We start from the raw sequence: 27,078 nt of genomic DNA on the forward strand, positions 1-27,078 counted from the left end.
ATGCATGGAAGTGAAAAGTGAAAGGGAAGTTGCTTAGTTGTGTCCGACTCTTCGTGACCCCATGGACTGCAGCCTACCAGGCTCCTCCATCCATGGGATTTTCCAGGCAAGAGTACTGGAGTGGGGTGCCATCGCCTTCTCTGGAGAACAGTGTGGAGATTCCTTAAAAAACTGGAAATAGAACTGCCATACGACCCAGTAATCCCACTGCTAGGCAGACACACTGAGGAAACCAGAATTGAAGAGACATGTGTACCCCAATGTTCATCGCAGCACTGTTTACAATAGCCAGGACATGGAAGCAACCTAGATGTCCATTGGCAGACGAATGGATAAGAAAGCTGTGGTACATATACACAATGGAATATTACTCAGCTATTAAAAAAAATGCATTTGAATCAGTTCTAATGAGGTGGATGAAACTGGAGCCTATTATACAGAGTGAAGTAAGACAGAAAGAAAAAGACCAATATAGTATATTAATGCATATATATGGAATTTAGAAAGATGGTAACGATGATCCTATATGCGAGACAGCAAAAGAGACACAGATGTAAAGAACAGACTTTTGGACTCTGTGGGAGAAGGCGAGGGTGAGATGATTTGAGAGAATAGCATCATTGAAACATGTGTATTATCATATGTGAAACAGATCGCCAGTCCAGGTTTGATGCATGAGGCAGGGTGCTCAGGGCTGGTGCACTGGGATGACCCTGAGAGATGGGATGGGAAGGGAGGTGGGAGGGAGGGTCTGGATGGGGAACACCTGTACACCCATGGCTGATTCATGTGAATGTATGGCAAAAACCACCACAATATTGTAAAGTAATTAGCCTCCAATTAAAATAAAAAATTTTTTTAATTTGCCATTTTAACCACTTTCTAGTATACAGTTCGGTGGTGTTAATTACATTCAAAATGTTGTGTGACCATCACCATTATTGAATTCCAAAACTTTTTTTTTTTAACCGTCCCAAACAGAAGTTCTGCACCCATTAAGCAATAACGCCCATTCCACTCTGCCCCTAGTTCCTGGTAACCTTTAACCTACTTTTTGTCCCTATACATTTGCCAGTTCTAGATATTTCATATAAGTGGAATCTTAACAATATTTGTCCTTTTATGTTTGGATTATTTCCCTTAGAATAATATTTTCAGGGCTCATGCTCTGTGATGACCTAGAGAGGTAGGACTGGGGGGAGGGGGAGGTTCAAGAGGGAGGGGATATATGTATACTTACGACTGATTCACATTGTACAGCAGAAACCGACACAACATTGTAAAGCAATTAGCCTCCAACTAAAAATAAATTTTAAAAAAGAACCTGTTGCCAAATCCAAGGTCATGAAGATTTACCCCTGTGTTTTCTTCTAAGAGTTTTGTGGTTTTAGCTCTTGTATTTAGGTTGTTGATCCATTTTGAATTAATAGTATAGGTATGAGGTAGGGGCCCAACATCATTCTTTTGCATATAAAAATCCAGTTGCATCAGCACCCTTTGTTGAAGAGACTATCCTTACTCCACTGAATGGACTTGGCACTCTCGTCAAAAACCACTTGGCCATTTGATTTGTCTTTTTCAAGATTGTTTTGACTATTCAAGGCCCCTTGAAATTCCATATGAATTTGAGGATTGGCATCTCCACATTTCTGCAAAAAGGCTGTTGGAATTTTGATAGGGATTTTGTTGAATCTGTAGGTTGCTTTGTGTATTAGTAACATGTTAATATAAAATCTTCCGATCTGGGGACTTCCCTGACAGTCAAGTGGTTAAGACTCCAAGCTTCTAATGCAGGGGGTTTGAGTTCAATTCCTGGTCAGGGAACTAAGATCCCGCATTCTACGCAGCAAAAAAAAAAAAAAATCAACCTTCATTGTGGCATGTGGCATCTCTAGTTGTGGCATGTGGGATCTAGTTCCCTGACCAGGCCTCCAGCATTGAGAGTGCAGTCTTAGCCACTGCACCACCAAGAAAGTCCCCTACAGATATCTTTTAGATGGTATTGTAAATGAAATTGCTCTTAATTTCAAAACACAACTGATTTTTATGTGTTGATCTTGTTCCTTAAAGCTTTGCTGAATTTATTAGATCTAGGCCTTTTCTGCATCTGAAATGCCCTTTCTGCATCAGTTGAGATGATCATGTAGGTTATTTTTTCCTTGTTGTATTAATGTGATGTATCTATAACCCTGATTGATTTTCTGATGTTGAACCACTCTTGCATTCCTGGAACAAATCCCACTAGATCATTCTGTATAATCCTTTCAATATGCTGTTGGATTCTGTTTGCTAGTATTTTGTTGAGGATTTTTGCATCTGTATTTATAGGGATATTGGTCTGTAATTTTCTTGTGATATCTTTGGTTTTGGTAGGGCCAGACTTTTCAGTATGGGTGCACTTAGCATTCCTGGATGTATGTACTGTGTTAGCTAAAGCAGCTAGCAGTATTTCTAAGATTAGTCCTACTGACTGAAACCTGGACTCAAATGTGTTAGTCGCTCAGTCGTGTCTGACTCTTTTTGACCCTGTGGACTGGGGCCCGCCAGGCTTCTCTGCCTATGGAATTCTCCAGGCAAGAATACTGGAGTGGGTCGCCATTCCCTTCTCCAGAGAATCTTCCTGACCCAGGGATTGAACCTGGGTCTCCTGCATTGCGGGCAGCTTCTTTACCATCTGAGCCACCACACCAGGGAAAGCCTGGACTCAACAGTGAAGTGAAGTCGCTCAGTCGTGTCCGACTCTTTGCGACCCCATGGACTGTAACCCACCAGGCTCCTCAGCCCATGGAATTTTCCAGGCAAGAGTACTGGAGTGGGTTGCTATTTCCTTCGCCAGGGGATCTTCCCAACCCAGGGATCGAACTCGGGTCTCCCGCACTGCAGGCAGACACTTTACCATCTGAGCCACCAGGGAAGCCCAACAGTAGCCTATGTTAATTGTACAACTGTGCAGTGTAGAGGGAGGAATCCAAATGTTAGTGACATCGATGGTAACTGGTGAGCATAACTGACTTCCAAAGGTTTAGGTCAGTAAGAATGGTGGGCGGCGCCGGCTCCTGCAGCCGCCGCCACCCCACTGAGGGGCGCTTGATGGGCGCGCCGCCTCGCGTCCGGCCGAATCCCGGAAGCTGCGGCGCCTCCTGCCGGGGAGCCATCGCCGCAGCCTGAGGTCGGGTCACCGGTCGGGGGCTGCCTGAGGAGCGACGACGGTGGCGGCAACGGGAGCCCCACCAGGAGTCTGGGACTGAGGAACTGACTGGGGCTTCACAAGGCCAGTATGGACAGAATAGCTTAGGATGTTTATCCCCGCCCTCCGCTTCTGAGACTTTGAGCGGAAACCAGAGTGCTTCCAGTCAGAGAAGTGCGTCCCACCTTCTCACCCCTATCCGACGGGCGCCATGTGGTTCATCCGCGATGGCTGTGGCATTGTCTTTGCCATTGTCACCTGGTTTCTGGTCTTATATGCGGAGTTCGTGGTCCTCTTCGTCATGCTGATTCCATCTGGGGACTACATGTACAGCGCCATCAACGGAATCGTGTTCAGCGTGCTGGTCTTCTTGGCCCTGGCTTCCCACTGCCGGGCCATGTTGACCGACCCTGGGGCTGTGCCCAAAGGAAATGCCACTAAAGAATTCATCGAGAGTTTACAGCTGACGTCTGGGCAGGTGCTGTACAGCTGTCCCAAATGCTGCAGCATCAAGCCCGACCGAGCCCACCACTGCAGGATTTGTAAGCGGTGCATTCGGAAGATGGACCACCATTGTCCCTGGATCAACAACTGTGTCGGCGAGAAGAACCAGAAATACTTCGTCCTGTTTACAATGTACGTAGCTCTCATTTCTTTGCACGCCCTCATCTTGGTGGGATTCCACTTCCTGCATTGCTTTGAAGAAGACTGCAGCTCCTTCTCGCCCACCACGATGACCCTCCTCATCTTCCTCGGCTTGGAGGCGCTGCTCTTCCTCATTTTCACATCGGCCATGTTCCGGATCCAGATGCTCTCCATCTGCACAGATGAGACGGGAATAGAACAACTGAAAAAGGAAGACAGAAAATGGGCCAAGAAAACAACATGGGTGAACCTGAAAGCCGTTTTTGGCCACCGCTTCTCTCTAGGCTGGGCCAGCCCCTTTGTCATGCCAAACCAAGGGAAGACAGACGGGTACCAGCATGTGATCTGAAAGACCCTGACCAGCATTGCCACTCAGACACAAACCACATCCCAGCACTACCCTTGGATTGGGTCTTAAGAATGTCCAAACCAAAAAACCAACACAACAACTCTAAATAAGACATTTTTTGTTTAATGTCTCAAGTAAAATGGCAGAACATTGCAGAAAAAAAAAAGTCTCCGTGTTTTGTTTTTAAAAGATCATCCTTTCTGCTTTTCTTTTTCCTTTTAAAAAATATAATAGTTTTATTTATTTTTGGCTGGGCTGGGCTGGGTCTTCATTGCTGCATGCAGGCTTTTCTCTAGTTGCTGTGAGCGGGGCTACTCTGTAGTTGTACTGCAGCTTCTCGTTGCAGTGGCTTCTGTTGTTGCAGACCACGGGCTCTAGGGCATGCCGGCCTAGTTTCGGCTAACTGGCTCCAGAGCAGAGACTCAACAGTTGTGGCACATGGGCTTAGTTGCTTCATGGCATGTGGGATCTTCCCGTACGAGGGATCGGACCCTTGTCTCCTGCATTGGCAGGTGGAGTCTTTACCACTGAGTCACCAGGGGAGCCCTCTTTTTTACTTTTTAAAATCATTTGTTACCCATTCATCTGCTGGTGGACATCCAGGTTGCTTCTGTGTCCTAGCTATTGTAAATATTGCTGCAATGAACATTGGGGTACAGGTGTCTTTTTCAATTCTGGTTTCCTCGGGGTATATGCCCAGTAGTGGGATTGCTGGGTCATATGGTAGTTTTATTCCTAGTTTTAAAGGAATCTCCATACTCTTCTCCATAGTGGTTGTATCCATTTGCATTCCCACCAACAAAGTAAGAGGGTTCCCTATTTTCCACATCCTTTCCAGCATTTATTGTTTGTATACTTTTTGATGATGGCCATTCTGACTGGTGTGAGATGATGATACCTCATTGTGATTTTGATTTGCATTTCTGTAGTAATGGGCTCGGAGACGGCAATGGCAATTCATTCCAGTACTCTTGCTTGGAAAATCCCATGGACGGAGGAGCCTGGTGGCGACTGAGTGACTTCACTTTCACTTTTCACTTTCCTGCATTGGGGAAGGAAATGGCAATCCACTCCAGTGTTCTTGCCTGGAGAATCCCAGGGTTGAAAGAGCCTGGTGGGCTTCCGTCTATGGGGTCGCACAGAGTTGGACACGACTGAAGCAACTTAGCAGCAGCAGTAATGAGCTATATTGAGCATCTTTTCATTTGTTTATTAGCCATCTCTATGTCTTCTTTGGAGAAATGTTTGTTTAGATCTTCTGCCCACTTTTTGATTGGGTTGTTTGTTTTTCTGGTATTGAACTACTTGAGCTGCTTATGTATTTTGGAAATTAATTCTTTGTCAGTTGTTTCATTTGCTATTAGTTTCCCCCATTGTGAAGGTTGTTTCTTCACCTTGCTTATAGTTTCCTTACATACACACAATGGAATATTACTCAGCTATAAAAAGGAAGCCATTTGAGTCAGTTCTAATGAGGTAGATGAACCTATTATAGCCTATTATACAGTGTAATATTGTAGAGAGTAAGGCAAAGAAAAAGACAGGTACTGTATATTAACACATATATGTGGAATCTAGAAAGATGGTACTGACAATCTTACATGCAGGGCAGCAAAGGAGACACAGACATAAAGAACAGACTTTTGGGATCAGTCAGAGAAGGAGAGGGTGGGATGATTTGAGAGAATAGCATTGAAATATATACATTACCATATCTAGAATAGATAGCCAGTGAGAGTTTGATGTATGATGCAGGGCACCCAAAGCCGGTGCTCTGTGACAACCTGGAGAGATAGACTGGAGAAGGAGATGGGAGGGGGCTTCAGAGGGAGCGGACACATGTATGCCTATGGCTGATTCATATTGATGTATGGCAAAAAGCATCACAATATTGTAAAGTAGTTATCCTCTAATTTAAATAAATAGTTTTTAATAGGAGATTTTTAAAATTTATTTATTAAGTGAAGGATAATTGTTTTACAGAATTTTGTTGTTTTCTGTCAAACCTCAACATGAATCAGCCATAGGTATGCATATGTCCCCTCCCTCTTGAACCTCCCTCCCATCTCTCTCCCCATCCCACCCCTCTAGGTTGATACAGAGCCCCTGTTTGAGTTCCCAGAGACATACAGCAAATTCACATTGGCTATCTATTTTACATTTGGTAATGTAAGTTTCCATCTTACCCTCTCCATACATGTCACTCTCTCCTCCCCTCTCCCCGTGTCCATAAGTCTGTTCTCTATGTCTGTTTCTCCACTGCTGCCCTGAAAATAAATTCTCCCATACCATCTTTCTAGATTCCATATATATGCGTTAGTATATGATATTTATCTTTCTGTTTCTGACTTACTTCACTCTGTATAATAGGCTCTAGGTTCATCTGCCTCATTAGAACTGACTGAAATGTGTTCCTTTTTATGGCTGAGTAATATTACTCAGAAGTACCACAACTTCTTTATCCATTCATCTGTTGATGGACATCTAGGTTGCTTCCATGTTCTAGCTATTGTAAATAGTGCTGTAGTGAACATTGGGGTACAAGTGTCTTTTTCAATTTTGGTTTCTTCAGGGTATATGTCTAGGAGTCACATAGTGCTGGGTCATATGGTGGTTTTATTCCTGCTTTTTTAAGAAATCTAAGTACCATCATACATAGTGGCTGTATGAATTTACATTCCCACCAACAGTGTAAGAGCATTCCCTTTTTTCCACACCCTCTCCAGCATTTATTTTTTGTAGACTTTTTGATGATGGCCATTCTGACCAGTGTGAGGTGATATCTCATTGTAGTTTTGATTTGCATTTCTCTAATAATGAACGATGTTGAGCATCTTTTCATGTGTTTGTTAGCCATCTGTATGTCTTCTTTGGAGAAACGTCTGTTTAGATCTTCTGCCCACTTTTTGATTGGGTTGTTTGTTTTTCTCGAATTTTGTATGAGTTGCTTGTATATTTTGGAAATTAATCCTTTGTCAGTTGTTTCATTTGCTATTATTTTCTCCCATTCTGAGGGTTGTCTTTTCACCTTGTTTATAGTTTCCTTTGCAAAAGCTTTTAAGTTTAATTAGGTCCCACTTATTTACTTTTGTTTTTATTTCCATTACTTTAGAAGGTGGGTCATACAGGATCTTGCTTTGATTCATGTCATCAAGTGTTCTGCCTATGTTTTCCTCTAAGAGTTTTATAGTTTTTGATCTTACATTTAGGTCTTTAATCCATTTTGAGTTTATTTTTGTGTACGGTGTTAGTAAGTGTTCTAATTTCATTCTTTTACATGTAGCTGTCCAGTTTTCCCAGCACCATTGAAGAGGCTGTCTTTGCCCCATTGTATATTCTTGCCTCCTTTGTCAAAAATAAGGTACCCATAGGTGCATGAGTTTATTTCTGGGCCTTCTATCTTGTTCCATTGGTCTATATTTCTGTTTTTGTGCCAGTAGCTTAGTGTCTTGATGACTGTAGCTTTGTAGTATAATCTGAAGTCAGGAAGTTTGATTCCTTCAGCTCCATTTTTCTTTCTCAGGACTGGTTTGGGTATTCTAGGTCTTTTGTGTTTCCATATGAATTGTGATTTTTTTTGTTCTAGTTCTGTGAAAAATGCCATTGGTAATTTGATAGGAATCTCATTGAATCTGTAGATCGCATTTGGTAGTATAGTCATTTTCACAATATTGATTCTTCCTACCCAGGAACATGGAATATCTCTCCATCTGTTATGTCATCTTTGATATCTTTCATCAGTGTCTTATGATTTTCTGTATACAGGTCTTTTATCTCCTTAGGTAGGTTTATTCCTAGATATTTTATTCTTTTTGTTGCAATGGTGAATTCAGGATTTATTCCTTAATTTATTTTTCTGATTTTTCATTATTAGTATATAGGAATGCAAGTGATTTCTGTGTATTGATTTTGTATCTTGCAACTTTGCTAAATAAGCTCTAATAATTTTCTGATAGTACCTTTAGGGTTTTCTATGTATAGTATCATGTCATCTGCAAACAGTGAGAGCTTGACTTCTTCTTTTCCTATCTGGATTCCTTTTATTTTTCTTCTCTGATTGCTGTAGCTAGGACTTCCAAAACTATGTTGAATGATAGTCGTGAGAGTGGACACCCTTGTCTTGTTCCTGATCTTAGGGGGAATGCTTGCAGTTTTTCATCATTGAGCATAATGTTTGCTCTAGGCTCATCATATATGGCCTTTACTATGTTGAGGTAGGTTCCTTCTGTGCCCATTTTTTGAAGAGTTTTAATCATAAATGGGTGCTGAATTTTTGTCAAAGGCTTTTTCTGCATCTATTGAGATGATCATATGGTTTTTATTTTTCAATTTGTTAATATGGTGTATCACATTGATTGATTTGTGTATATTGAAGAATCCTTGCATCCCTGAAATAAACCCAACTTGATCATGGTGTATGAGCTTTTTAATGCTTTATTGAATTCTGTTTGCTAGAATTCTGTTCAGGATTTTTGCATCTATGTTCATCAGTGATATTGGCCTGTAGTTTTCTTTTTGTGTGTTGTCTTTGTCTGGCTTTGGTATCAGGGTGATGGTGGCCTCATAGAATGAGTTAGGAAGGGTTCCTTCCTCTGCAATTTTTTGAAAGAGTTTTAGATGGATAGACATTAGCTCTTCTCTAAATGTTAGATAGAATTCACCTGTGAAGCCATCTGGACCTGGGCTTTTGTTTTTTGGGAGGAGATTTTTTTAATCACAGTTCCTATTTCAGTGCTTGTAATTGGGTTGTTCATAATTTCTATTTCTTCCTGGTTCAGTCTTGGAAGATTGAACTTTTCTAAGGATCTGGGACTTAAATCCTCACTGAAGATGGATTCTTACCCTTGTACTCTGAGAGGGCCGGGATCAGGGTTGAAGCCCTAAAAAGTGTCCTTGACACAGTGGCCTCATGCCCCATGTGAGCATAATGCCTCCTGATTCGTGAAATCAATCGCCTGCCTTGTACTCTATGGGCCCTGGGTGTGTAGAATGATTTTGGAGGTGGGGGGTGGAGATGAAAGGGGTCTTATTTGTATTCTGAATCACAAGTTATATTCCAAATGATTATTTGGAAGAATGCGAAGGAAAGAAGTTTTTCCCGTTTAAAATGCCTTACACAATCACAAGAAGAAAATGGCGTAGCTTCAGGCAAGCTCTGTTTCCTTTGTTTCTTCTGCTTACTGACTGAGCACCCAACCTCCCTCCCTCTCCTAGCACAGTGTCCATTCAGCAGTGTTACTGCCTAAGTGAAACAGCCACAGCTGCCCCCAACCCGTCGACCCCCCTCTTCCTCATTTTGTAAATTTTCGCAGTGGGTTTACTTTCTGATATTTTAGACCCATAAATGTGTACGTACCTATATCTTGTCTGTATTTCAACCTGAGAGACAGTGGACCTGCGTTAGCTGACCGTGATGCAAGGGCAACATTACAAAGTTGAGAGATGACCGTCCATCCGCTGGAATTGGCAGACATCTAAGCCTGTAGTACTGAGACTGAGTAGTGTTTCCACTTGCACACTTGTGTGTTGAGTCTTAGTTGAAGGAGGAAGGGCCTGAAGATGGGGAGGGGGGAGTGCGGGGGGTTGGACGCAGGTGAGAGGAAGAGGAGCACACATCAAATGTAGGTCACAGAAATCCAGATGCTGACCATCTCACACGTGGTATTGTTTTTTAAATGATCACCACAAACCTTTGTTTTAATCTTTTGCTTGGGGTGGGTTTGGGGTGAGGTTTATTAAATCAGCCCTGGGTGGGGAGAGATTTCATCTAGCTATGTGATCTTTCAGAAAAGTAAGTGGAACATGCTGCCTCTTTTCAGTTCTGCCAGTGCTTCCACATGGAAACCAAACGCAGTAAAAATTTTCAAAATAAAAAGAAATCAGAGTGCTGGAATCAATTCATTCTGTATAACCCACTTAACTCACCCCCTAACTATGTGGACACTCCTTTCACAAAGGCTTCAAGACATGCATTATTAGATGGCAGAGACTAGCTAGGTGGTCACTAGGCATGTTTTTATTCTTCCTTTTTGGGACAAATTCAGATTATATCTTCCAGCATCCCTTGCAGTTGAATGTGACCGCTATCTGAGTTCTAGCTAATGGAATGTGAGCAGAAGTGCTGTACACTACAGTCTAGGCCTAGCTCATTAAAACCTCCCACATGGTCTCACCTTCTTTTATTTGGCTGCGATGGAGATGACAATAGTACAATGGTGACCACATTTGAAGGTGGCAGATCATCTTCACAGAAGATGCCTAGGACCCTGAATCACCACTTAGAAAAAGTCAGTCCAGCTATTAATGGTTGTTTTGGAAGATTGCAGAAGCAAGAAGTGAATGTTATTGTCTTAAATTTCACAGATTTTTTTTTCTGTCTCAGAAGCTAACTTTACTTTAACTAAAACAAGTAAGCACCAGCCTCCTTAAAAACATTGTAGTGTTTTTTTCCCTGTAATTTGGGTTCATGATAAGAGATGGGCCCCCTGATTTCAATGGGGTTGATAGGATCACCTTTAGAAACAAGTCTGTTCTGATCCCTATAATGGACAGCGGAACCATAGCAGAAATCAGAATGGTGATTTGACCTGTGGGGATGTGTAATTGTGGCTAATTAAACGTGGTTACCCTGGGGCCAAATAGATGGACAGCCTAATAAGGTCCTACTTGATTCACGCAACAAAAAAAAATCTAGTCTAGCAAATGGAGGCTTGATCTAGTCCCCAAAATGTAGAGTCCCAGCCTCTCCCCGTAGTTCATAGACTGGAGCCCTTTGAATGAAGGGGAGGGTCTACTTGAAGTAATACTTGCTACACTTTTCACAAGGGTGTATTGTGAACTCTCCCTCCTTGCTTTTCCCACAGGAACCTGTAGCCAACATAATTGTGCCTTGGGGACAGGGAAATACCCAGACCTTTTGAAATATAATAGATACTGGTTCTGAATTAATCCCCATGACCTAGACTATCATGATGGTCCACCAGTCATTAATCTCAAAAATATACGATCAAAAAATAAAAAATAAATAAGTAAAAACATTAAAAAATATATATACAAGCAAGATACAATTAATCTCAAAAATATACAAGCAACTCCTGCAGCTCAATTCCAGAAAAATAAGCGACCCAATCAAAAAATGGGCCAAAGAACTAAACAGACATTTCTCCAAAGAAGACATACAGATGGCTAACAAACACATGAAAAGATGCTCAACATCACTCATTATCAGAGAAATGCAAATCAAAACCACAATGAGGTACCATCTCACGCCAGTCAGAATGGCTGCTATCAAAAAGTCTACAAATAATAAATTCTGGAGAGGGTGAGAAGAAAAGGGAACCCTCTTACACTGTTGGTGGGAATGCAAACTAGAACAGCCACTATGGAGAACAGTGTGGAGATTCCATAAAAAACTGGAAATAGAACTGCCATATGACTCAGCAATCCCACTGCTGGGCATATACACCAAGGAAACCAGAATTGAAAGAGACACGTGCACCCCAATGTTCATCGCAGCACTGTTTATAATAGCCAGGACATGGAAGCAACCTAGATGTCCATTGGCAGATGAATGGATAAGAAAGCTGTGGTACATATACACAATGGAGTATTACTCAGCTATTAAAAAGAATGCATTTTAATCAGTTCTAACGAGGTGAATGAAACTGGAGCCTATTATACACAGCAAAGTAAGCCAGAAAGAAATACACCAATACAGTATATTAACGCATATATATGGAATTTAGAAAGATGGTAACAATGACGTTATATGCGAGACAGCATAAGAGACACAGATGTAAAGAACAGACTTTTGGACTCTGTGGGAGAGGGCAAGGGTGAGATGATTTGAGAGAATAGCATTGAAACATGTATATTATCATATGTGAAATAGATCACCAGTCCAGGTTTGATGCATGGGACAGGGTGCACTGGGATGACCCTGAGGGATGGGATACGGAGGGAGGTGGGAAGCGGATTCAGGATGGGGAGCACATGTACACCCATGGATGATTCATGTGAATGTATAAAGTAATTAGCTTCCAATTAAAAGGAAAAAAAAAGTAAGCTGTCTGAGCAGGTGGCTCATACTCCCACTGGCTGCACTGCCATCCCTTTCTCACACCTGAGTCTCATGGGGTGTTCCCTGTGACCAGGTGACTCAGAGGCACAATAGTTAAGCTTGGTTCACAGATTGTTTTGCATAGTATTTTGGCACCAGCTGGACATGGCTAGCTGCAGTGTTATAGCTCCACTTAGGGTTGATCCTGGGGACAACGGGAAGGGAACTTTTCAGTGACTGGTCACACAAATGGTCAGAGGTTTAGATATCCACTGATTCGTGAGTAGTTAGTAATGACTTGGCTAGGTGGTCCAGGACTTAGAACAAGATTGAAATATTGTTCAAGGGGGAGGTCTGGGGAAGAGGCATATGGATGTCCCTTTTGGAATGGGTGTGAAGGTATTCATATTCCCACATAAATGAGCAGCAGAGAGAATCAACTGTTGAGGAAGATCTCAATCAGATGGCTAAGATGTCCTGTCCTGTGGATGCCAGCCAACCTCAGTTTCTTATCCAATGAACTCCTGAACAAAATGGCCATGGTGGCATGCATGGAATTTAGACACAAGCTCTACAATATAGACTTTCACCAAGGCCAGTCTGGCTATAGCAACTGTTGAGCACCCAACCTACTGACAGCAAGGGTACACCAAGCCCCACTATTGGAATCATTTCTCAGTGGCAACTGATTACAGGCACAATACAAAATGAAAAGAAACCATTTGGACCCCCAACATTTTACTGGCAGGAAGCAGACTGGGGAAACTACTCACCTGCGAATATGTGCTACCTTTCGTGAAAAAGGAAGGAAGGCACAGAGGGTGGGACCAAGAGCCCAGAAAGCAGAGCCAAGCAGAGCCCAGAAACCCTAGATAATTATCTCCAGGCCTTGAAACCTAATCCAGGAACTTCCATGTGCCCAGTGGGATTTCACAGTTGCTATAGACCAGTGACTCCTTTGTGTCTCCCATTTCCCCTTTTTGAAATGGAATGTCTGTAGCCAATATCCTGTGTCTGTTCCACCATTGTATGTTGGGGTGTGTTGGAGACAGATATAACTTGTCTCTAAATTTCACAGATCTACCGGTAGTGGGGGTGGGGGGAATAGTACTTAAGGAGCCATACTTAAGGAATACACCAAAGGAACCCTTCACACTTGGACCTGATTTAGATGAGATTCTGGACTTTCAGACAATGTTCTAATGAAATGAGACTTTTACAGACCTTGGGAGGGGGTAAATGTATTTTGCATGTGGAAGGGACATATATCATTGGGGCCTGAGGACAAACAGTAGTAGTCTCCAAGGTGGCTGCCAATGATCCCCACCTCCTGGTATTTATATCCTTGTATAACCCCCTCCCTGAGAGTGTGGCCTGGACCTAATGACTTACTTCTAGTGAGTGGAATATTGTAAAAGTGGTAGGATGTCACTTCTGAGACTAGGTTGTAAAGACTGTGACTTCTATCTTGCGTGTGCAATTTTCTCCCCATGTCCCCTCACGCTCCTGTCTAATCTCACTTGATCACCCTGTTGAAATAAGCAGCCATGTTGTGAGTTGGTCTGTGGGAAAGTCCATACAGCAAGGAATTTGAGGATGGCTTCCACCAACAGTCGGCAAGAAACTGAAGCACTTAGTCTAATAGCCCACAAGGAACTAAGTCCTGCCAACAGCCATACATTGAGCTTGGAAGCAGATCCTTCCCCAGTCAAGCCTTGGGATGACTGCAGCCCCATCTGACACCTTGATTGTAGCCTGTGAGAGATTCTGAAATAAAAACCCAGCTAAGTTGTGCCCAGATTTCTGATCTACAGGAACTGAGATAAATGTCATTGTTTTATTTAGGTTTTCTCTTCAGCATTTTTTTAAAATTTATTTTTTACAATGTTGTGTTGGTTTCTACCATGCAGCAATGTGAATCAGCCATAATTATACATATATCCCCTCCCTCTTGAGCCTCCCTCCCCTCCCCTCCCCCTGTCCCACACCTCTAGGTCATCACAGAGCTCCAGGCTGGGTTCCCCATGTTATATAGCAACTTCTCACCAGCTATCTAAATTACACATGGTAGTGTACGTATGTTGATACTAACATGTTGTTTTAAGCCACTGTTTTTGAAGTAATTTGCAGTAATGCTGCTGCATAGGGGTTTCCCTGGTGGATCAGTGGTAAAGAACCCGCCTGCCAATGCAGGAGACATAAAAGACACGGGTTCGATCCCTGGGTTGGGAAGATACCCTGGAGAAGGGCATGGCAACCCATGCCAGTATTCTTGCCTGAAGAATCCCATGGACAGAGGAGCCTGGAGGGCTACAGACCATGGGGTCACAAAGAGACACAACTGAAGTGACTTAGCACACATATGCAGTAATACGTAACCAATACGGGAAGGCGTGCAGGTTATGTACAAGTTCAGCATGTGGACTTCTACCTACCAAAGACAATCTGGCTATAGCACTGCTGAAGTCCCACCTGCCAACAGTAGACAGCAACACTGAACCCCAGCTATGAACTGTTTCCCAGGGGCAGGCTGATTACTTTGGATCCCTGCTCTCATGTAACACAAGCTGTAGGTTCAGAGATTTAGTGGGAATCCCAGCTGATACTACCTGAGCTAGATACACTCTTTGTGGGGTCTGTTTCCTGTGTATATGACAAAGACTTCGTGAAATATCTCACATGTAGCTTGGCACCCAGAAAGGAGTTCACAAGAGGCTCTTCCCTTCCCTTTCCTGGAAGGTGGGTGCCCCAGAGGCAGGGAATGCATTTCTGTCTCCAAATCCCTCTTTTCCCATCATCACAATTTCAGGGCTTCTGGGACGCATGGTCAGTGTCTATCCCTTCAGAGTCTCAGTGGTCATGGACCTCAGACCCCAGGCCCCACTCCTGTCGAGTAACACCCTTACCAAGGAGCTTTATGCACTGCAGAGAACAGAATGAGACTCCAAACGCTGTTCCTGTCTCCCTCTTCTTCTGAGCCCTGACTGAAAGTGGGAGCAGAGGCCTTAGGCTTGGGCCTTGCCTTCCCTCTAGGAACTCCCAGTACAGGGGACTTGGGGGTGGGAAGAGTGTTTCAAGCACCACCTAAAGCACAGTGGGGGCACTAGGGAGGGGGAAGGGGTTGGAAAGTCCTTAGTAGAAGTGATGTCTCTTCCCATCCCTGTTACTGTGGACTCAAGAGCCATTCTGAGGGATTTGGCAGCCCCTAGGAACCTGCATCTGTCTCCAAAATGATGTCTCTTCAGAAGAAAATGACTTCGAGGTGAAGATATTGTGCTTCCCCAGTGCTCTTTCTCCCCATCTGCCACTCATCTGGAATTCCCCAGGGCAGTCACTCCTTTATAGGTGAGTCTGAAAAAGGAGACACATCTGCACCCAGAGCAAGCTCTCTGGAAGAGGTCATATTGGAGCTGGGTCTCACAGGATGGGGGCTAGCACCTCTCCCGCAGAGCTCACGGGATGCATATCACTGAGGGATGAGGCAGGGCAGTGCCAAGATGGGAAAGGCTGTCTAGAAACTGGTGAGCCCCTTCCTTTGGAGGGCCTGAGCCTGGGCCAAGTTCTCAAGCAGGGGAGCTGCTACAGATTGTAGGCACACTCTTCCTCTCCTGTTAGACCAGGGTCCTGTTCTGGGGTCTGCCTCCAGGTGAGAGTGGTAGTGAAGTGCTGAGAGACAGCCCTTTCCTGTCCCTGTCCCAGCTTTCACATCCCAGTCTCCTCTCAGGTGGTCTCCTCCAACCACTTTTCATGCTCAATTCCATGTAAGTGGGCAAACAAAAGACCAGGCTTTCCCAGTGGACTGGGATCAAAATGAGCCCAAGTTGAGGTGTCCACTGGCCCATGCCTCCCATTACTTGCACAGCCCACCATCTCCTGGCTGGAAGACTGGAGGCAGGGCTGAGGCAGATATCAAGTCAAAGCCCCAACAAATCAAAGCTGCTAGAAGTGGGTGGGCTTTCTCATCACTAGGTTACTATCAACTGGATAGTAACAAAATGAACCCACTGAGCATTCACATGAGAAAGGGCAGAGTGGCAGTGTTCTGGGTTCCCGGGGTAGGCACCAAAGCCTGCCCATTAGCCTTTAAGCCCTCTGTGCAAGCACATTGAAAGAAAAGCCCTTGAAGAACCAGGCATGATGGGAAGCTGGTGGGCTGGCTTAGTTGGGATGGTGCTCTTGCTTCCTCCCCCATATCCTCCCATCATGCGCAGATCTGAACACAGTATTAAGGACTACGAAGAGCGGTTCTTAGCCTTTGGAGGGACTAGGATCCCTTTATGAATCTGACGCAATGTGGTTTGTCTTCTTGCCAGTGTAACAGATGCATGCAAACCCCCATTAAAAACATGTTAACTAACTCCAGTGATGGTCTCTGATTTTAGAGCCTTAGTCACCCTCATTTTAAAGACTTTGGGGCCCAGGAGGGGGAAAAAAATCTATCCAATATAAAGTCACCATTAATAATCTGTATTTTAAAGTGAACTCACCTTGAAACCATTATGCTAAGTCAAAGAACAGTCACAAGGAATCACATATTATATGATCCCACTTATATATGTCCAAAATAGACAAACCCTTATAGATTAAGGGGTCGTCTAGGAGTGGGGGACCAGGGGTGAGAAGTGATGCATAACGAGTGTAGAGTTTCTTTCTGGAATGACAAAAATGTTCTAAAACCTTCTGCAGTGATGATTATACAACTAGAATATACTGAAAGCCACTGAATTGTATACTTTAGTGAGTGAAACCTGTGTAGTATGTAAAATCTAGTATAGTAATGCTGTTTTTTAAAAAGTGAATTTGGTGACTGTAAATGACCTAACTGGGGGAGGTCCTTTTTCCTACCTCCTCACTCAGAGGTAGGAAAAACCCTTGAGGGTAGAGAAAAACCAGGGAAGGGCCCCTGAAAGACCCAGCATATGGGTCTGACAAGAAAGCATTCCAAAATGAGATTACATGGATGTGTGTGTACGTGTGTGTGTTAGGGTAGAAAATCTGCATGTCACTTTAAAGCCAGTCTTCCATATCATCTGTGGATTTGACACATGGTGTATAGTACAGTAGTGTCAATACGTATTTATTGGAAAGAACCTGAGTTTAAGTGGACCCTCATAGTTCAAACCCATTGTTTAAGGCTCAACCCTGTGTCCATGTGTATCTTAAGGGCAATGACGCATCATGGGTGGTTTTAAGCAGAATAGAAACATCCCTTTGAATCACTGAACTGTACATTTAAAAGAGGTACACCAGTTTTGTGTGTAAATTATACCTCAGTAAAGCCCTGCCCACAAACCATACCTCTAGGGGCTCGAAGAGGGTGGACAGGAGGGCATAAAGTTGGAGGCAGCTGTGGTAGGAGTTACGTGCCAGGGCCTATCTCTTGGGAGATGGCTAAAACTAGCTTAGGGTGGAGTGGGGGGAGAACTGGGATGTCTTGCCCATGGTTAAGGAGAACCTGGCAGAACTCGTTTCAGAACTCAGCTCCCTGGCTTCAGCCCTTGTGCTCCACCAGCACCACAGCTCCTCCACTGACAGGTGATGGAGACCTTCCGAAGAGAAATGCACTTCAGAAACATGTTTCAAAAAAATGTTGCTAAGGGTTTTATTTCTAACAAGAGGAAAATAATAAAATAAAATTAAAATAGGCTTCAGTTGGAACCAAGTTTCTTGTTTTGCCTTTTTTTCCTTTTGAACAAATTAATTACACACCAACAATCATCTTTTATTACAACATGAACCCAGGAGGAGGAAAGGAGACAGGGCAGGACATGGAGGGAAGGTCAAGGTGGTAATGAGGACAAGCACCAAAAGCTTTCTTCAGATCTCAGGGAGCCCTCCTCAGCTCCCCAACCAAATTTATTTAAAATAATAAACTGTGAGCACAGCTATGTGAAGTTTCCTCCTCCTGGGTGGAAGTCAGGGGAAGGAAGAAGAAGGTGAGGGGAGGGATGGAGGCAGGAGAAGGGGGGAAGGAGGAGGAAGAGTGAAGGGGGGAGGTGAGGTTAGTGTAGCATGGCCTGGCCAGGGCCACAACTGGGGAGAGAAGGGAGAGGAGATTCCCCCAGTTTGCATATGCACTGGCTGTCTCTCTGGAATGGTGCTGGCCCAGCCCCAGCCACCCCCCTGCCACCTGCCCATCCGTCTATCTGCCTCAGGTGTCTAGGAATGCTGGTTAGAGGCTACCAGGGAGGGGGACTCCAGGGGCCAGCCCCCAGGAGCTGAGGTCTGAACAATACCTTGGAGTCAGAATATAAAAGTCAAGGGACTCAGGGGTGGGCTGGGGTGGTCATCCCCCCTACTCGCCCACCTCCCAAGAAGCAGGCTTGATGGTCAGAAAGAGGATCCTTGAGGCCAAGGGGTCTCTGTTGGGGTCTGTGCTAGGCTCAGCCACTGTCACAACTGTTGCTGAGACGGCTGCTGTGGGCAGGGCACATGCAGCCGGGGAGTCAAAGTGGGGAAAGGGCCCGAGGAGCCTGAACTGGCCCCTAGTGCAGGCTCCAAGCCATTCTCCTGGGTGCTGGGGCTGTCAGTGGTGGGCAGGGGTGGGGGTGGACCCTCACCCCCAGTCTCCTCCTCCAGCTCCTCCTCCTCCTGGGCCTCCTCGGCCTCTGGCCCTGAGCTCCGTACCCTCTTTGGCTCTAGCTCCTCTCGGGCTGGGTCATCACCCTCCCCACCCCGATCTGCTTTCCGCCGCCGCCGCCTCTCCAGTGCCCGGCCCCGTGCTCGGCTCCCATGGCGCTCAGCCTTCTCCAGCTGTGATCACAACAGGCAAAAAGAGGTGCAGCACAAGTGGTCAGGCCTGAGCTCCTTGACTGCTCCGCCTGACCTCCTAGCTCTGCACATGACCTGTCCTCTCCTCACCTCCAGAAGTGTGCGGATCCGCTCCACATCTGGAGGCTGCCCAGCCTGCAGCAGCTGCCAGATGCTCTGGTTCTCATCCAGGGTCACCTCAAGCAAGTCCCCCTCCAACATGAGCTCCTCTAGGGGGGTCCGGGTTGCCTCAGGCAGCTCCAACACAGGGCCAGTCAACCGTGGCAACAGCGAGGACAGCAGCTCCAGGTCTGGGGGGTTGCGGGGACAGGTTGTGTTAGAGGCTACTCCTGGTTATACCCCTGCCCCCTACCAAGACAGAGCTAAGGACCACAGGGATCACTCTGGTGAGATCCACTAACAGCCTACCCACACTTAGACCTACCTCTCTTACCTGAGCCCTCCCCCGGGGCTACCTTCTCAGGACTGGTCATGCTGTCTCCATTCTCTAGCAACCCCTGCACCTGCCAAAGAGATCAAGAAAAGGTAGTGACAACTGAAGAACCAGGTCCTACTGCTGCCCCCCAACTTCAGACTTGGGACCCTCCACCTCCTGGAGAAGGGCAGACACAGGCTGCCAGCATTGAGCATTACAGGGATCTGGAGAGGAGGCAGAATGGGGCAAGAAGGCCAGGCCAAAGGAGACCAAAAGTCAGAGAGCAGGGGTAGTAGGGCTGGAGCCTATGTAAGGGCAAGGGCTAGGAGACAGGAATTTGAGGGTCAAAGAGCTGGGCTGCACAGCTCACCTTAGGCATATCCTTGCCACTGCCTTCTCTGAGAGGGTCAGAGGCGGGGGCTGAAGGGTAGGTAGGGGGCTCCTCGGGCCTGGGTTCAGCCTGCAGCCGCTGGCGAAGCTCAGCCAGCCGTCCCAACAGAGCAGTCACATCCTCAGAGGCCAGAGCCTGCCTTGCACGGCCTTGCCAGCTGATGGCCCTCTCTGTGAGGCACTGTAGGGCCTCACCCTCAGGCAGCCGCACAGGCAGTCTCTGCAGCGCTACCAGCAGTGCCAAGATGGTCTCCAGGCGTGGGCGCCGTGAGCGCATGCACAGCGGACACAAGAATTTGGTGTCCCACTCCCACCAGGCCAGCAGTGGGGATGGGGTGGGACTGGGCCTTGGGGAACTGAGGAGGCGGGGTACCGACACACATCGCCCATGGAACCAGTCCTGACACAGGTCACACTGCAGAGCTCCCACCCCGGCTGGCACCTGCCCACACACACAGATGGAGGTTGCAGAGGAAGCTGTGGTCGATGATGCCAGTGGACTGGGTTTGGTGGAGTTGGTGCGGCGTAGCTGCAGGATTCCCTCCTTCTCTTTCTGTTCCCCCTCCTTGAAGGCCACGATCTGCCGTGCCCAGGACAGGGGAGGAGAGGTCAGCACCCCAACCCTCCTTCTCTGGCACCATGAACACCCCACTCCCAAACCAAGAGTACTGACGCACAGGGAGCAAGCGGTCTGCCCATGGTCACCAGGCTCAGATACTATCATTGCCAGACTCTTCTCCCCATCTGGGCCTAAGCTCCTTACCACAGAGCCTGGGTCCCTGAGGTCCTGCGCAGATAGCCCCAGCAGCTCTGTGTCAGATTTGTACAACCCCAGCTCCTTCTCCATCCAACGGCTGCGCTTGGTGCTGTCTGAGCCGGCGTCTGCACACGGGCAGAGCACCTGAGGCAGGCAGGCAGAAAGGGAATGTCTGGGGTTCCCCTCCTTCCCATACCCAAAGCCCCCAAACCCACATTCTCACATGAGCTGTCTCATCTGGGTCAGAGGCAGGAGAGGCTGTGGGTCAGGTCCCAGGCCTCACCTCCAGCAGAGTGTAGCAAGAATTCTTCTTGAGGAAGGTCTTGGAGGCCTTCTCCCTCCAGGAGTGCGCTGTCAGTACCTGCAGCTCTAGCTGTCTCAGTTCCTCCAACCCCACAGGTAGGTCCCGGCCCACAGCCACCAGACCCTCCAAGTCATCCAGGCAGGGGTAGTGATCACCATTCTGGGACAGGGCAAGAGAAAGCTCAATTCAACTCGCCAGCATCTACTGATGCTACTCTGTCCCTGGCCCTGAATTGGGAAGATGGACTGGACTCACAGTCTTGAGCCAGAAGAAAAGACTCATCCTAAGGAAGGTATGCCTACTTGGCTCTCTCCTCCAACTCCTACATCCACTGGATCAGCCTCCAGATATCCAGGCAGTCCCCAGGACCACCAGACCAGTTACGCTGTTGTGGTTGGCCTCTTTTAGCCTCCCTGCCCCCTACCATTCTCATCTTAACCAGCATCCTATCTTCCCTCAGGCCAGCCTCGCAACCGTTCTTCACACTGCTCACCAAGCACGTTCTGCCTCCTCACAATGTGCTATGCCCCCTTCCTCGCTCTAGCCAACCGAACTCAACCCAGAACAACGCAGTGTATGACATCTCTCCCATCTGGACTGAAGATCTGGGGTGAAGGGTGGGTGGGGCAACAGGGTCCTCACTTGGATCTCGTCCACATCAGCAATCCAAGCCCGGGCCTTAGCAAGAGCCTCCTTGAGAGCCTGGATGTTGGGCAGGTGAACAGGGATGTTTTCTGCCTCATGAATTATGGCCTCAAGCGTGGCTGGTGGATGCTTCTGCCTAAAGGTAGGGAAAAAAGAGGCCTCAGTCTGGGATGGTCTCTGTGACCAGAAGCCCAGCCTGACTTTTGGGTATAGCAGTATGAGCCCCTGTGGCTGCCACTTGGGCCTACTTGCTTGCATTCTGCCTACAAGCGGCTGTCAGTCTCTGCTTGTTCCATATTGCACGCACCAAAACTTCTGCCGTATCCCCATGCTGTTTGTCCACCAGTCTGTCCACCTGCTGGCAGTGCCTACACACACAACCTGTAGTATTAATCTGGGAACTGCAGTTTGTCAGACTGTCCCATGTGTGGGGCTTTCTACTGACAGGTGTTCATCTGCTCGTTGGTACTTCTCATGACTGTGCGCACACGTCAGCCTGTGGAGCTAGTCCTCTATATAGCTCTGCATTTGTCCATCTCTGTTTCTCCATAAGACTACCTCTGACTCTACGTGTAACACAGAGTTAAACAAAAAAGGGGAGGATAGGATAGTCAATACACCAATACAGGAGTCTGGTGCTCAAGGCCACCCATGGGAATCATCTTCAGCTTCTCTGCTAAACTCTGAAGGATGCAGTAGAGCAGGGAGGAGAAGAAGCTAGACCTACCTGGCCTCCAGGCAGAGGTGGGCCTTCTCCTCCCAGCGTTCGGCAATGGTCAGTAGCTCCTGCAGTTCGGCTTGGGCCTTGTCCACAGCAGGGCTAGGGGCCACACTGGCACCTGCTACCAACAGTCCCCGCATGACAGCCAGGGTGCCTCTTCGGGCTGACGGGGCCAGTGTGCGTTTAACCTCATCCAGCCATTGTGCCTGTTCCACCTGCCGCTGGAGCTGCTGGGCTTCAGGTACCTCCACTCCAAGCTGCTGCCCTCTCTCCAGCAGGGACTGCAGGAGCCCTGGACTGGACGGCAATGAGGCCAGAGCCTCACAGGCCTCAGCTTGGTAGGCTTCCACCTGTTCCAGAATACCCTACCAGGACACAAACAAAAAAACAAACTCCTCAGCAGAGCCCACACAGAGATCCCACCACCACGTACCTCTGCCCTATTTACCTTCTTACCCTTCAGTATTTGGGAAGAGAACCTAGCATGGTCTAGGCACTCTTCCTTCGCCAGGCCCTAAGCAGTGGTTCCTAATACTCAGTGCCCACTAAATACCCTGGGACATTTTAAAACACAGATCTCTGGGTCCACTCCTTGAGATTCTTAATAGGGATCGGTCAGGAGTCTAAAGGGCTTCCCTGGTGGCTCAGTGGTAAAGAATCTGCCTGTAATGCAGGAGACCCGGGTTTGATCCCTGGGTTGGGAAGATCCCCTGGAGGAGGGCATGGCAACCACAACCCACTCCAGTACTTTTGACTGGAAAAGTCTGTGGACAGAGGAGCCTGGCGGGCTACAGTCCATAGGGTCGCACAAAGTCAGACAGGACTGAAGTGACTAAGCAGCAGCAGGAGTCTATGCTTTATTTAAGCGCCCAGAGGATTCTGATGTATATCATCAGGAGACCCTCTGTCCTAAAAATGTTGTTATGCTTGGCCTTCTCACAATCTCTACACTCACACTGGTGTCCATTGCTCTTTCCACCCTATTTCTGTACTTTCTTGAACTTTACTCCGCTTTCCAGGCACAGAAACACCCTTGTTACTTCCTTTCACCTCTTCTACCTTGAAGAGGAAACCTTTCCTTGACTACGCATCCTGTATCTGTACCCTTGCCACTTGGCCCTCAAATCCCATTTCTAACAGGCAGTTTGCGAACCCTTTGTCTCCTACCTCTATTACTCACAGGTGTATCCTGTCTTGCCCAAATACTTGCCACTTTTGAAAGAAGTCAAGAGTGGCCTGCTGCTCAGGTCCCCCTCCCCTCCCCCAAACCCTCAGCAGCACCCCAAGTTCACCCCTCCTCACCTTGACATCCCCAATCTGGTGCATGGCACAAGGCAAGTTGTTCATCTGGTCCAGAAAGGCCCGGAGCTCAGCAAGGGTCATCTGCAGACCAGCCATCCTGTGGGGGCTATGGAGTTTCACATGTAGTTTCAAGTCCAGCCCAGTCCCCTCCCTCCATCTCTGTACTAAGGCCCAACACCTTTCCTCATACATGCCCACCTTGACTTCTCATACTTCACAGTTCTCTGCAAATGCCCAGGTTAGAGGGAGAGTTTTAAGATACATGCATGTTCATATGATGAGGGAAAAGAATTAGAAGAGAGGAATATAGGATTTATTTGGTGGGGAAAGCTTAGAAATTGATGGCAACAGAAGCTGGACAATTATAATCCATATTCTACTGTGAACTCAGATTAAGTGTATGCTTCTGTGTCCTTTTCTTATCCCTAAACCTCCAACAACTCCCTGACCTCAGCCTGTCTGAAATCAGTACCTTCAGGTACTGATAAAAAGAAACAATCCTAACTTTCTTAGCACTGAGGTACTCCCCTCCGTTCTAGCTGCCTGGCCTCCTTGCCTCCCCAGTTCTTCCAATGACAGTGCTTGTCAGCTTCCTGTTGATGTCACTTGCTAATGGTACTCAGAGTTCACCACCACCCCCTGCCAACAGTCCTTTCCTAAGGTGCTCATTCCTCAGCAGGCTATCTGTGCCCAATGCCTCACGCTGCCATACCCAGCTTCCTGGCCGCTGACCAGCCCCAGAGCCCGGGACACGCAAGCCTCTGCCTCACTCAGGCAGTTCTTTAGTCGCTGCAGCAGCTCACTGTTAGGAAACCTCCGCTCACGGGCCTCTGACTCTAGTGCCCTCAGCTCTTCAAGGCCTGGAGAGAGAATAAGAGCAGCAAGGAGTAGGCAGTATTGAGTAAAGGCAGAGGAAGGGGGTGGAGGGTACAGAAGAAAAGGGAATAGAACTTGCCTGTGGAGTCCCTCCGTCCCCCCATCACTCACTGCGCTTCCGCCCATCCTCCACCTCCAGGGCCACTCGCACTTTGTTGGCCCACGTGTCAAAGGACTCAGCCCGGACCTTCAGCTTATGGAGCATGGCAGGGAGCTCATCCAAGGTGTACCGATACCTACAGGAAGAGGACAGGGAAGAGCACATCTGGCCCAGTTCTACATCCCCCTCCTCAGCCCACTTCCCCCAGGTAGGCCCCCTGCTCACCTCAAGTACTGCCGGCTACTGGAGCACTTGCAGAGATCATTGATGTGGGAGAGGCAGACAAGGCCATCAGGGCAGTCATAGCAGGCTAGGGCTGATAGAAAGCACGTGGTCTTGCACTTGATGCACTGGCGTTCATCATCCGGGAGCAGCTCAAAAGCTTCTCGCTCAGCTTCAGTGATGCCCTGGGGGTGTTCATTATATAGAACCAGAACAGGGCTGCAGAAACCCCTAACTCAGCCACCACTGAGCTCCACATAAAAGACTCAAATCTGTGCTAGGAGCTATGAAGGAGACAAAACTCCACAGATCACACTGCCTCTGTGAAGTCCAGACTCTCAAAGCTGGGTAATCATATGAAGCAGGGTAAGATCAATGTAGGTTGAGAGGAAGAAAAATCAGGGAAGTTTCAGATTAGCAGAAAGGGCCTTAGGGGTGAAGAAGGTGAGGAAAATGTGGACCAAGGCACCAGAGAGATGGCAATATGTGGAAGTGGCCAAGACAAGTGTCGTGTACTGGGGAATAATGCTAGCTTCCAGGCACTCAGTGCCCACTGTGCTCTAGGCACTGTGCTGGCTGCTTTAGCAGCATACTACATGCACATCTACAACTTAAGAGAAATAAACTCTATGTGCTTGTATCCAGTGTTTAAAGTTCCCAACCTAAGCCAATGACTTTACTGTTGATTAGATGAAGAAAAAGCAATCCACTCCAAAAATGGAGGAAAAGCCAGCTATCTTGGAGTAACTGAAAGACAAGATAATGCTATACATTATGAGCAATTTTGGGGATTTTAGAGAGAAATTTTGATTCTAACAGTTTTTGTCTTCTGTACTGACCTAACTTCTGTGTAAGTCCATTGCACATTACAAATCCCACCCTGCCACAGATGTGCTCTGCACATTACAAACCCTGCTCATATGAGTCCATTGCACATTACAAATCCAGCTGTGTTGATATAGAGTAAATTATTTAAACCTCTCTGGGTTTCAGTTTCCCTATTTTGTAAAATGGAGACTATGGTACTATCCTCATTGGGTTGGGATTAACAAAGGTAAAGTCACTAAGGACTTAGAAAAGTATCTTAGCACTTAGAATAGTGGAACCACAACAGGCCCTCAAAAGTCAAAGTAACCTTGAGAAAGAAAAACAAAGCTGGAGGTATCAAGTTTCTTGATTTCAAACTATATTACAAAGCTGCAGTAATCAAAACAGTATGGTAATGACATAAAAATAGACACATAAACCAATGGTAAGCCCAAAAATAAACTCTCATACATACACTCAACTAATATTTGACAAGGGAGTCAAGAATACTCAATGGGGAAAAGATAGTCTCTTCAATAAATGGTGCTGGGAAAACTGGATAATCACAGGTAGAAAAATGAAACTGGACCTTTATCTTATATCACTCATGAAAATTAACTTGAAATAGATTAAAAACTTAAATGTAAGAACTGAAACCATAAAACTCCTAGAAGAAAATATAGGGAAAATGTTCCTGGACATTGGTGTGGGCAATGATTTCTTATACATAGTATATTTAAAAAGCACAAGCAACAAAAGCAAAAATAAATAAGTGGAACTATATCAAACTAAAAAGCATCTGCACAGCAGAAGAAATCATCAACAAAATGAAAATGCAACCCATGGAATGGGAGAAAATATTTGCAAACTGTCTATCTGATAAATGGTTAACATCCAAAGTATATAAAGGACTCATACAATTCAACAGCAAAACCCCAAACACCCAAATAAGAACTGGGCAGAGGACCTGAAAAGATGTTTTTCCAAAGAAGACATATAAATGGCTAATAGGTACATGAAAAAATGTACAACATTACTAACCACCAGGAAAATGCAAATCAAAACCATTAATATCCCCTCCCACCAGTCAGAATGGGTTATCATCAGAAAGAAAAGAGATAACGTGTTGGAGAGAAGGTGGAGACAAGGGAAACTGTGCACTGTGGTAGGAATGCAAACTGGTACAGCCACTTTGGAAAACAGTATGAAGGTTTCTCAAAAAATTAAAATAGAATTAACCATATGATCTAGCAATCCCTCTTCTGGGTATACTCCAAAGGAAATGAAACTAGGATCTCAAAAAGATATCTGCACTCTCATGTTCACTACAGCATTATTCACAATAGCCAAGATACGGAAATAACCTGAGAGTCCATAAATGGATGAATGGATTAAGATGATGTGGTGTATGTATGTGTATATGTACATATACATATAATGGAATATGTATTACTCAGCCATATGGAAGACAGCAATCTTGCCATTTGTGACAACACAGATGGACCTTGAGGGCATTATATAAGTTAAA

At 46.2% G+C, this 27,078-nt stretch overlaps 1 protein-coding gene and 1 pseudogene across 12 annotated transcripts in view; one reads left to right on the forward strand and one right to left on the reverse strand.

Annotated features, from left to right (window-relative positions):
- The window catches only part of LOC109555481 (palmitoyltransferase ZDHHC3 pseudogene), a 72,375-nt pseudogene extending 54,689 nt beyond the window's left edge, over positions 1 to 17,686 (forward strand).
- A 131-nt stretch (positions 17,687 to 17,817) lies between these two features.
- The window catches only part of KDM5C (lysine demethylase 5C), a 31,019-nt gene continuing 21,758 nt past the window's right edge, over positions 17,818 to 27,078 (reverse strand). For 6 of the 12 annotated variants that reach the window (XM_070783620.1, XM_070783615.1, XM_019955763.2 and 3 more), the window contains 12 exons: positions 24,747 to 24,928; positions 24,533 to 24,657; positions 24,258 to 24,405; positions 23,546 to 23,651; positions 22,250 to 22,608; positions 21,520 to 21,658; positions 20,857 to 21,036; positions 20,580 to 20,717; positions 19,797 to 20,396; positions 19,436 to 19,514; positions 19,102 to 19,301; positions 17,818 to 18,993 (listed from right to left, as the gene is read on the reverse strand). In XM_070783620.1, coding sequence (XP_070639721.1) covers positions 18,634 to 18,993; positions 19,102 to 19,301; positions 19,436 to 19,514; positions 19,797 to 20,396; positions 20,580 to 20,717; positions 20,857 to 21,036; positions 21,520 to 21,658; positions 22,250 to 22,608; positions 23,546 to 23,651; positions 24,258 to 24,405; positions 24,533 to 24,657; positions 24,747 to 24,928 — 2,616 coding nt within the window. In that variant the 3' untranslated portion in view covers positions 17,818 to 18,633. The remainder of the gene's footprint in view (positions 18,994 to 19,101; positions 19,302 to 19,435; positions 19,515 to 19,796; positions 20,397 to 20,579; positions 20,718 to 20,856; positions 21,037 to 21,519; positions 21,659 to 22,249; positions 22,609 to 23,545; positions 23,652 to 24,257; positions 24,406 to 24,532; positions 24,658 to 24,746; positions 24,929 to 27,078) is intronic. The other 6 variants (XM_070783617.1, XM_070783619.1, XM_019955769.2 and 3 more) reach the window with 3 other exon arrangements.

This window comes from Bos indicus, chromosome X (assembly GCF_029378745.1).
Source record: "Bos indicus isolate NIAB-ARS_2022 breed Sahiwal x Tharparkar chromosome X, NIAB-ARS_B.indTharparkar_mat_pri_1.0, whole genome shotgun sequence".
In the NCBI taxonomy this organism is placed as follows: Eukaryota; Metazoa; Chordata; class Mammalia; order Artiodactyla; family Bovidae; genus Bos; species Bos indicus.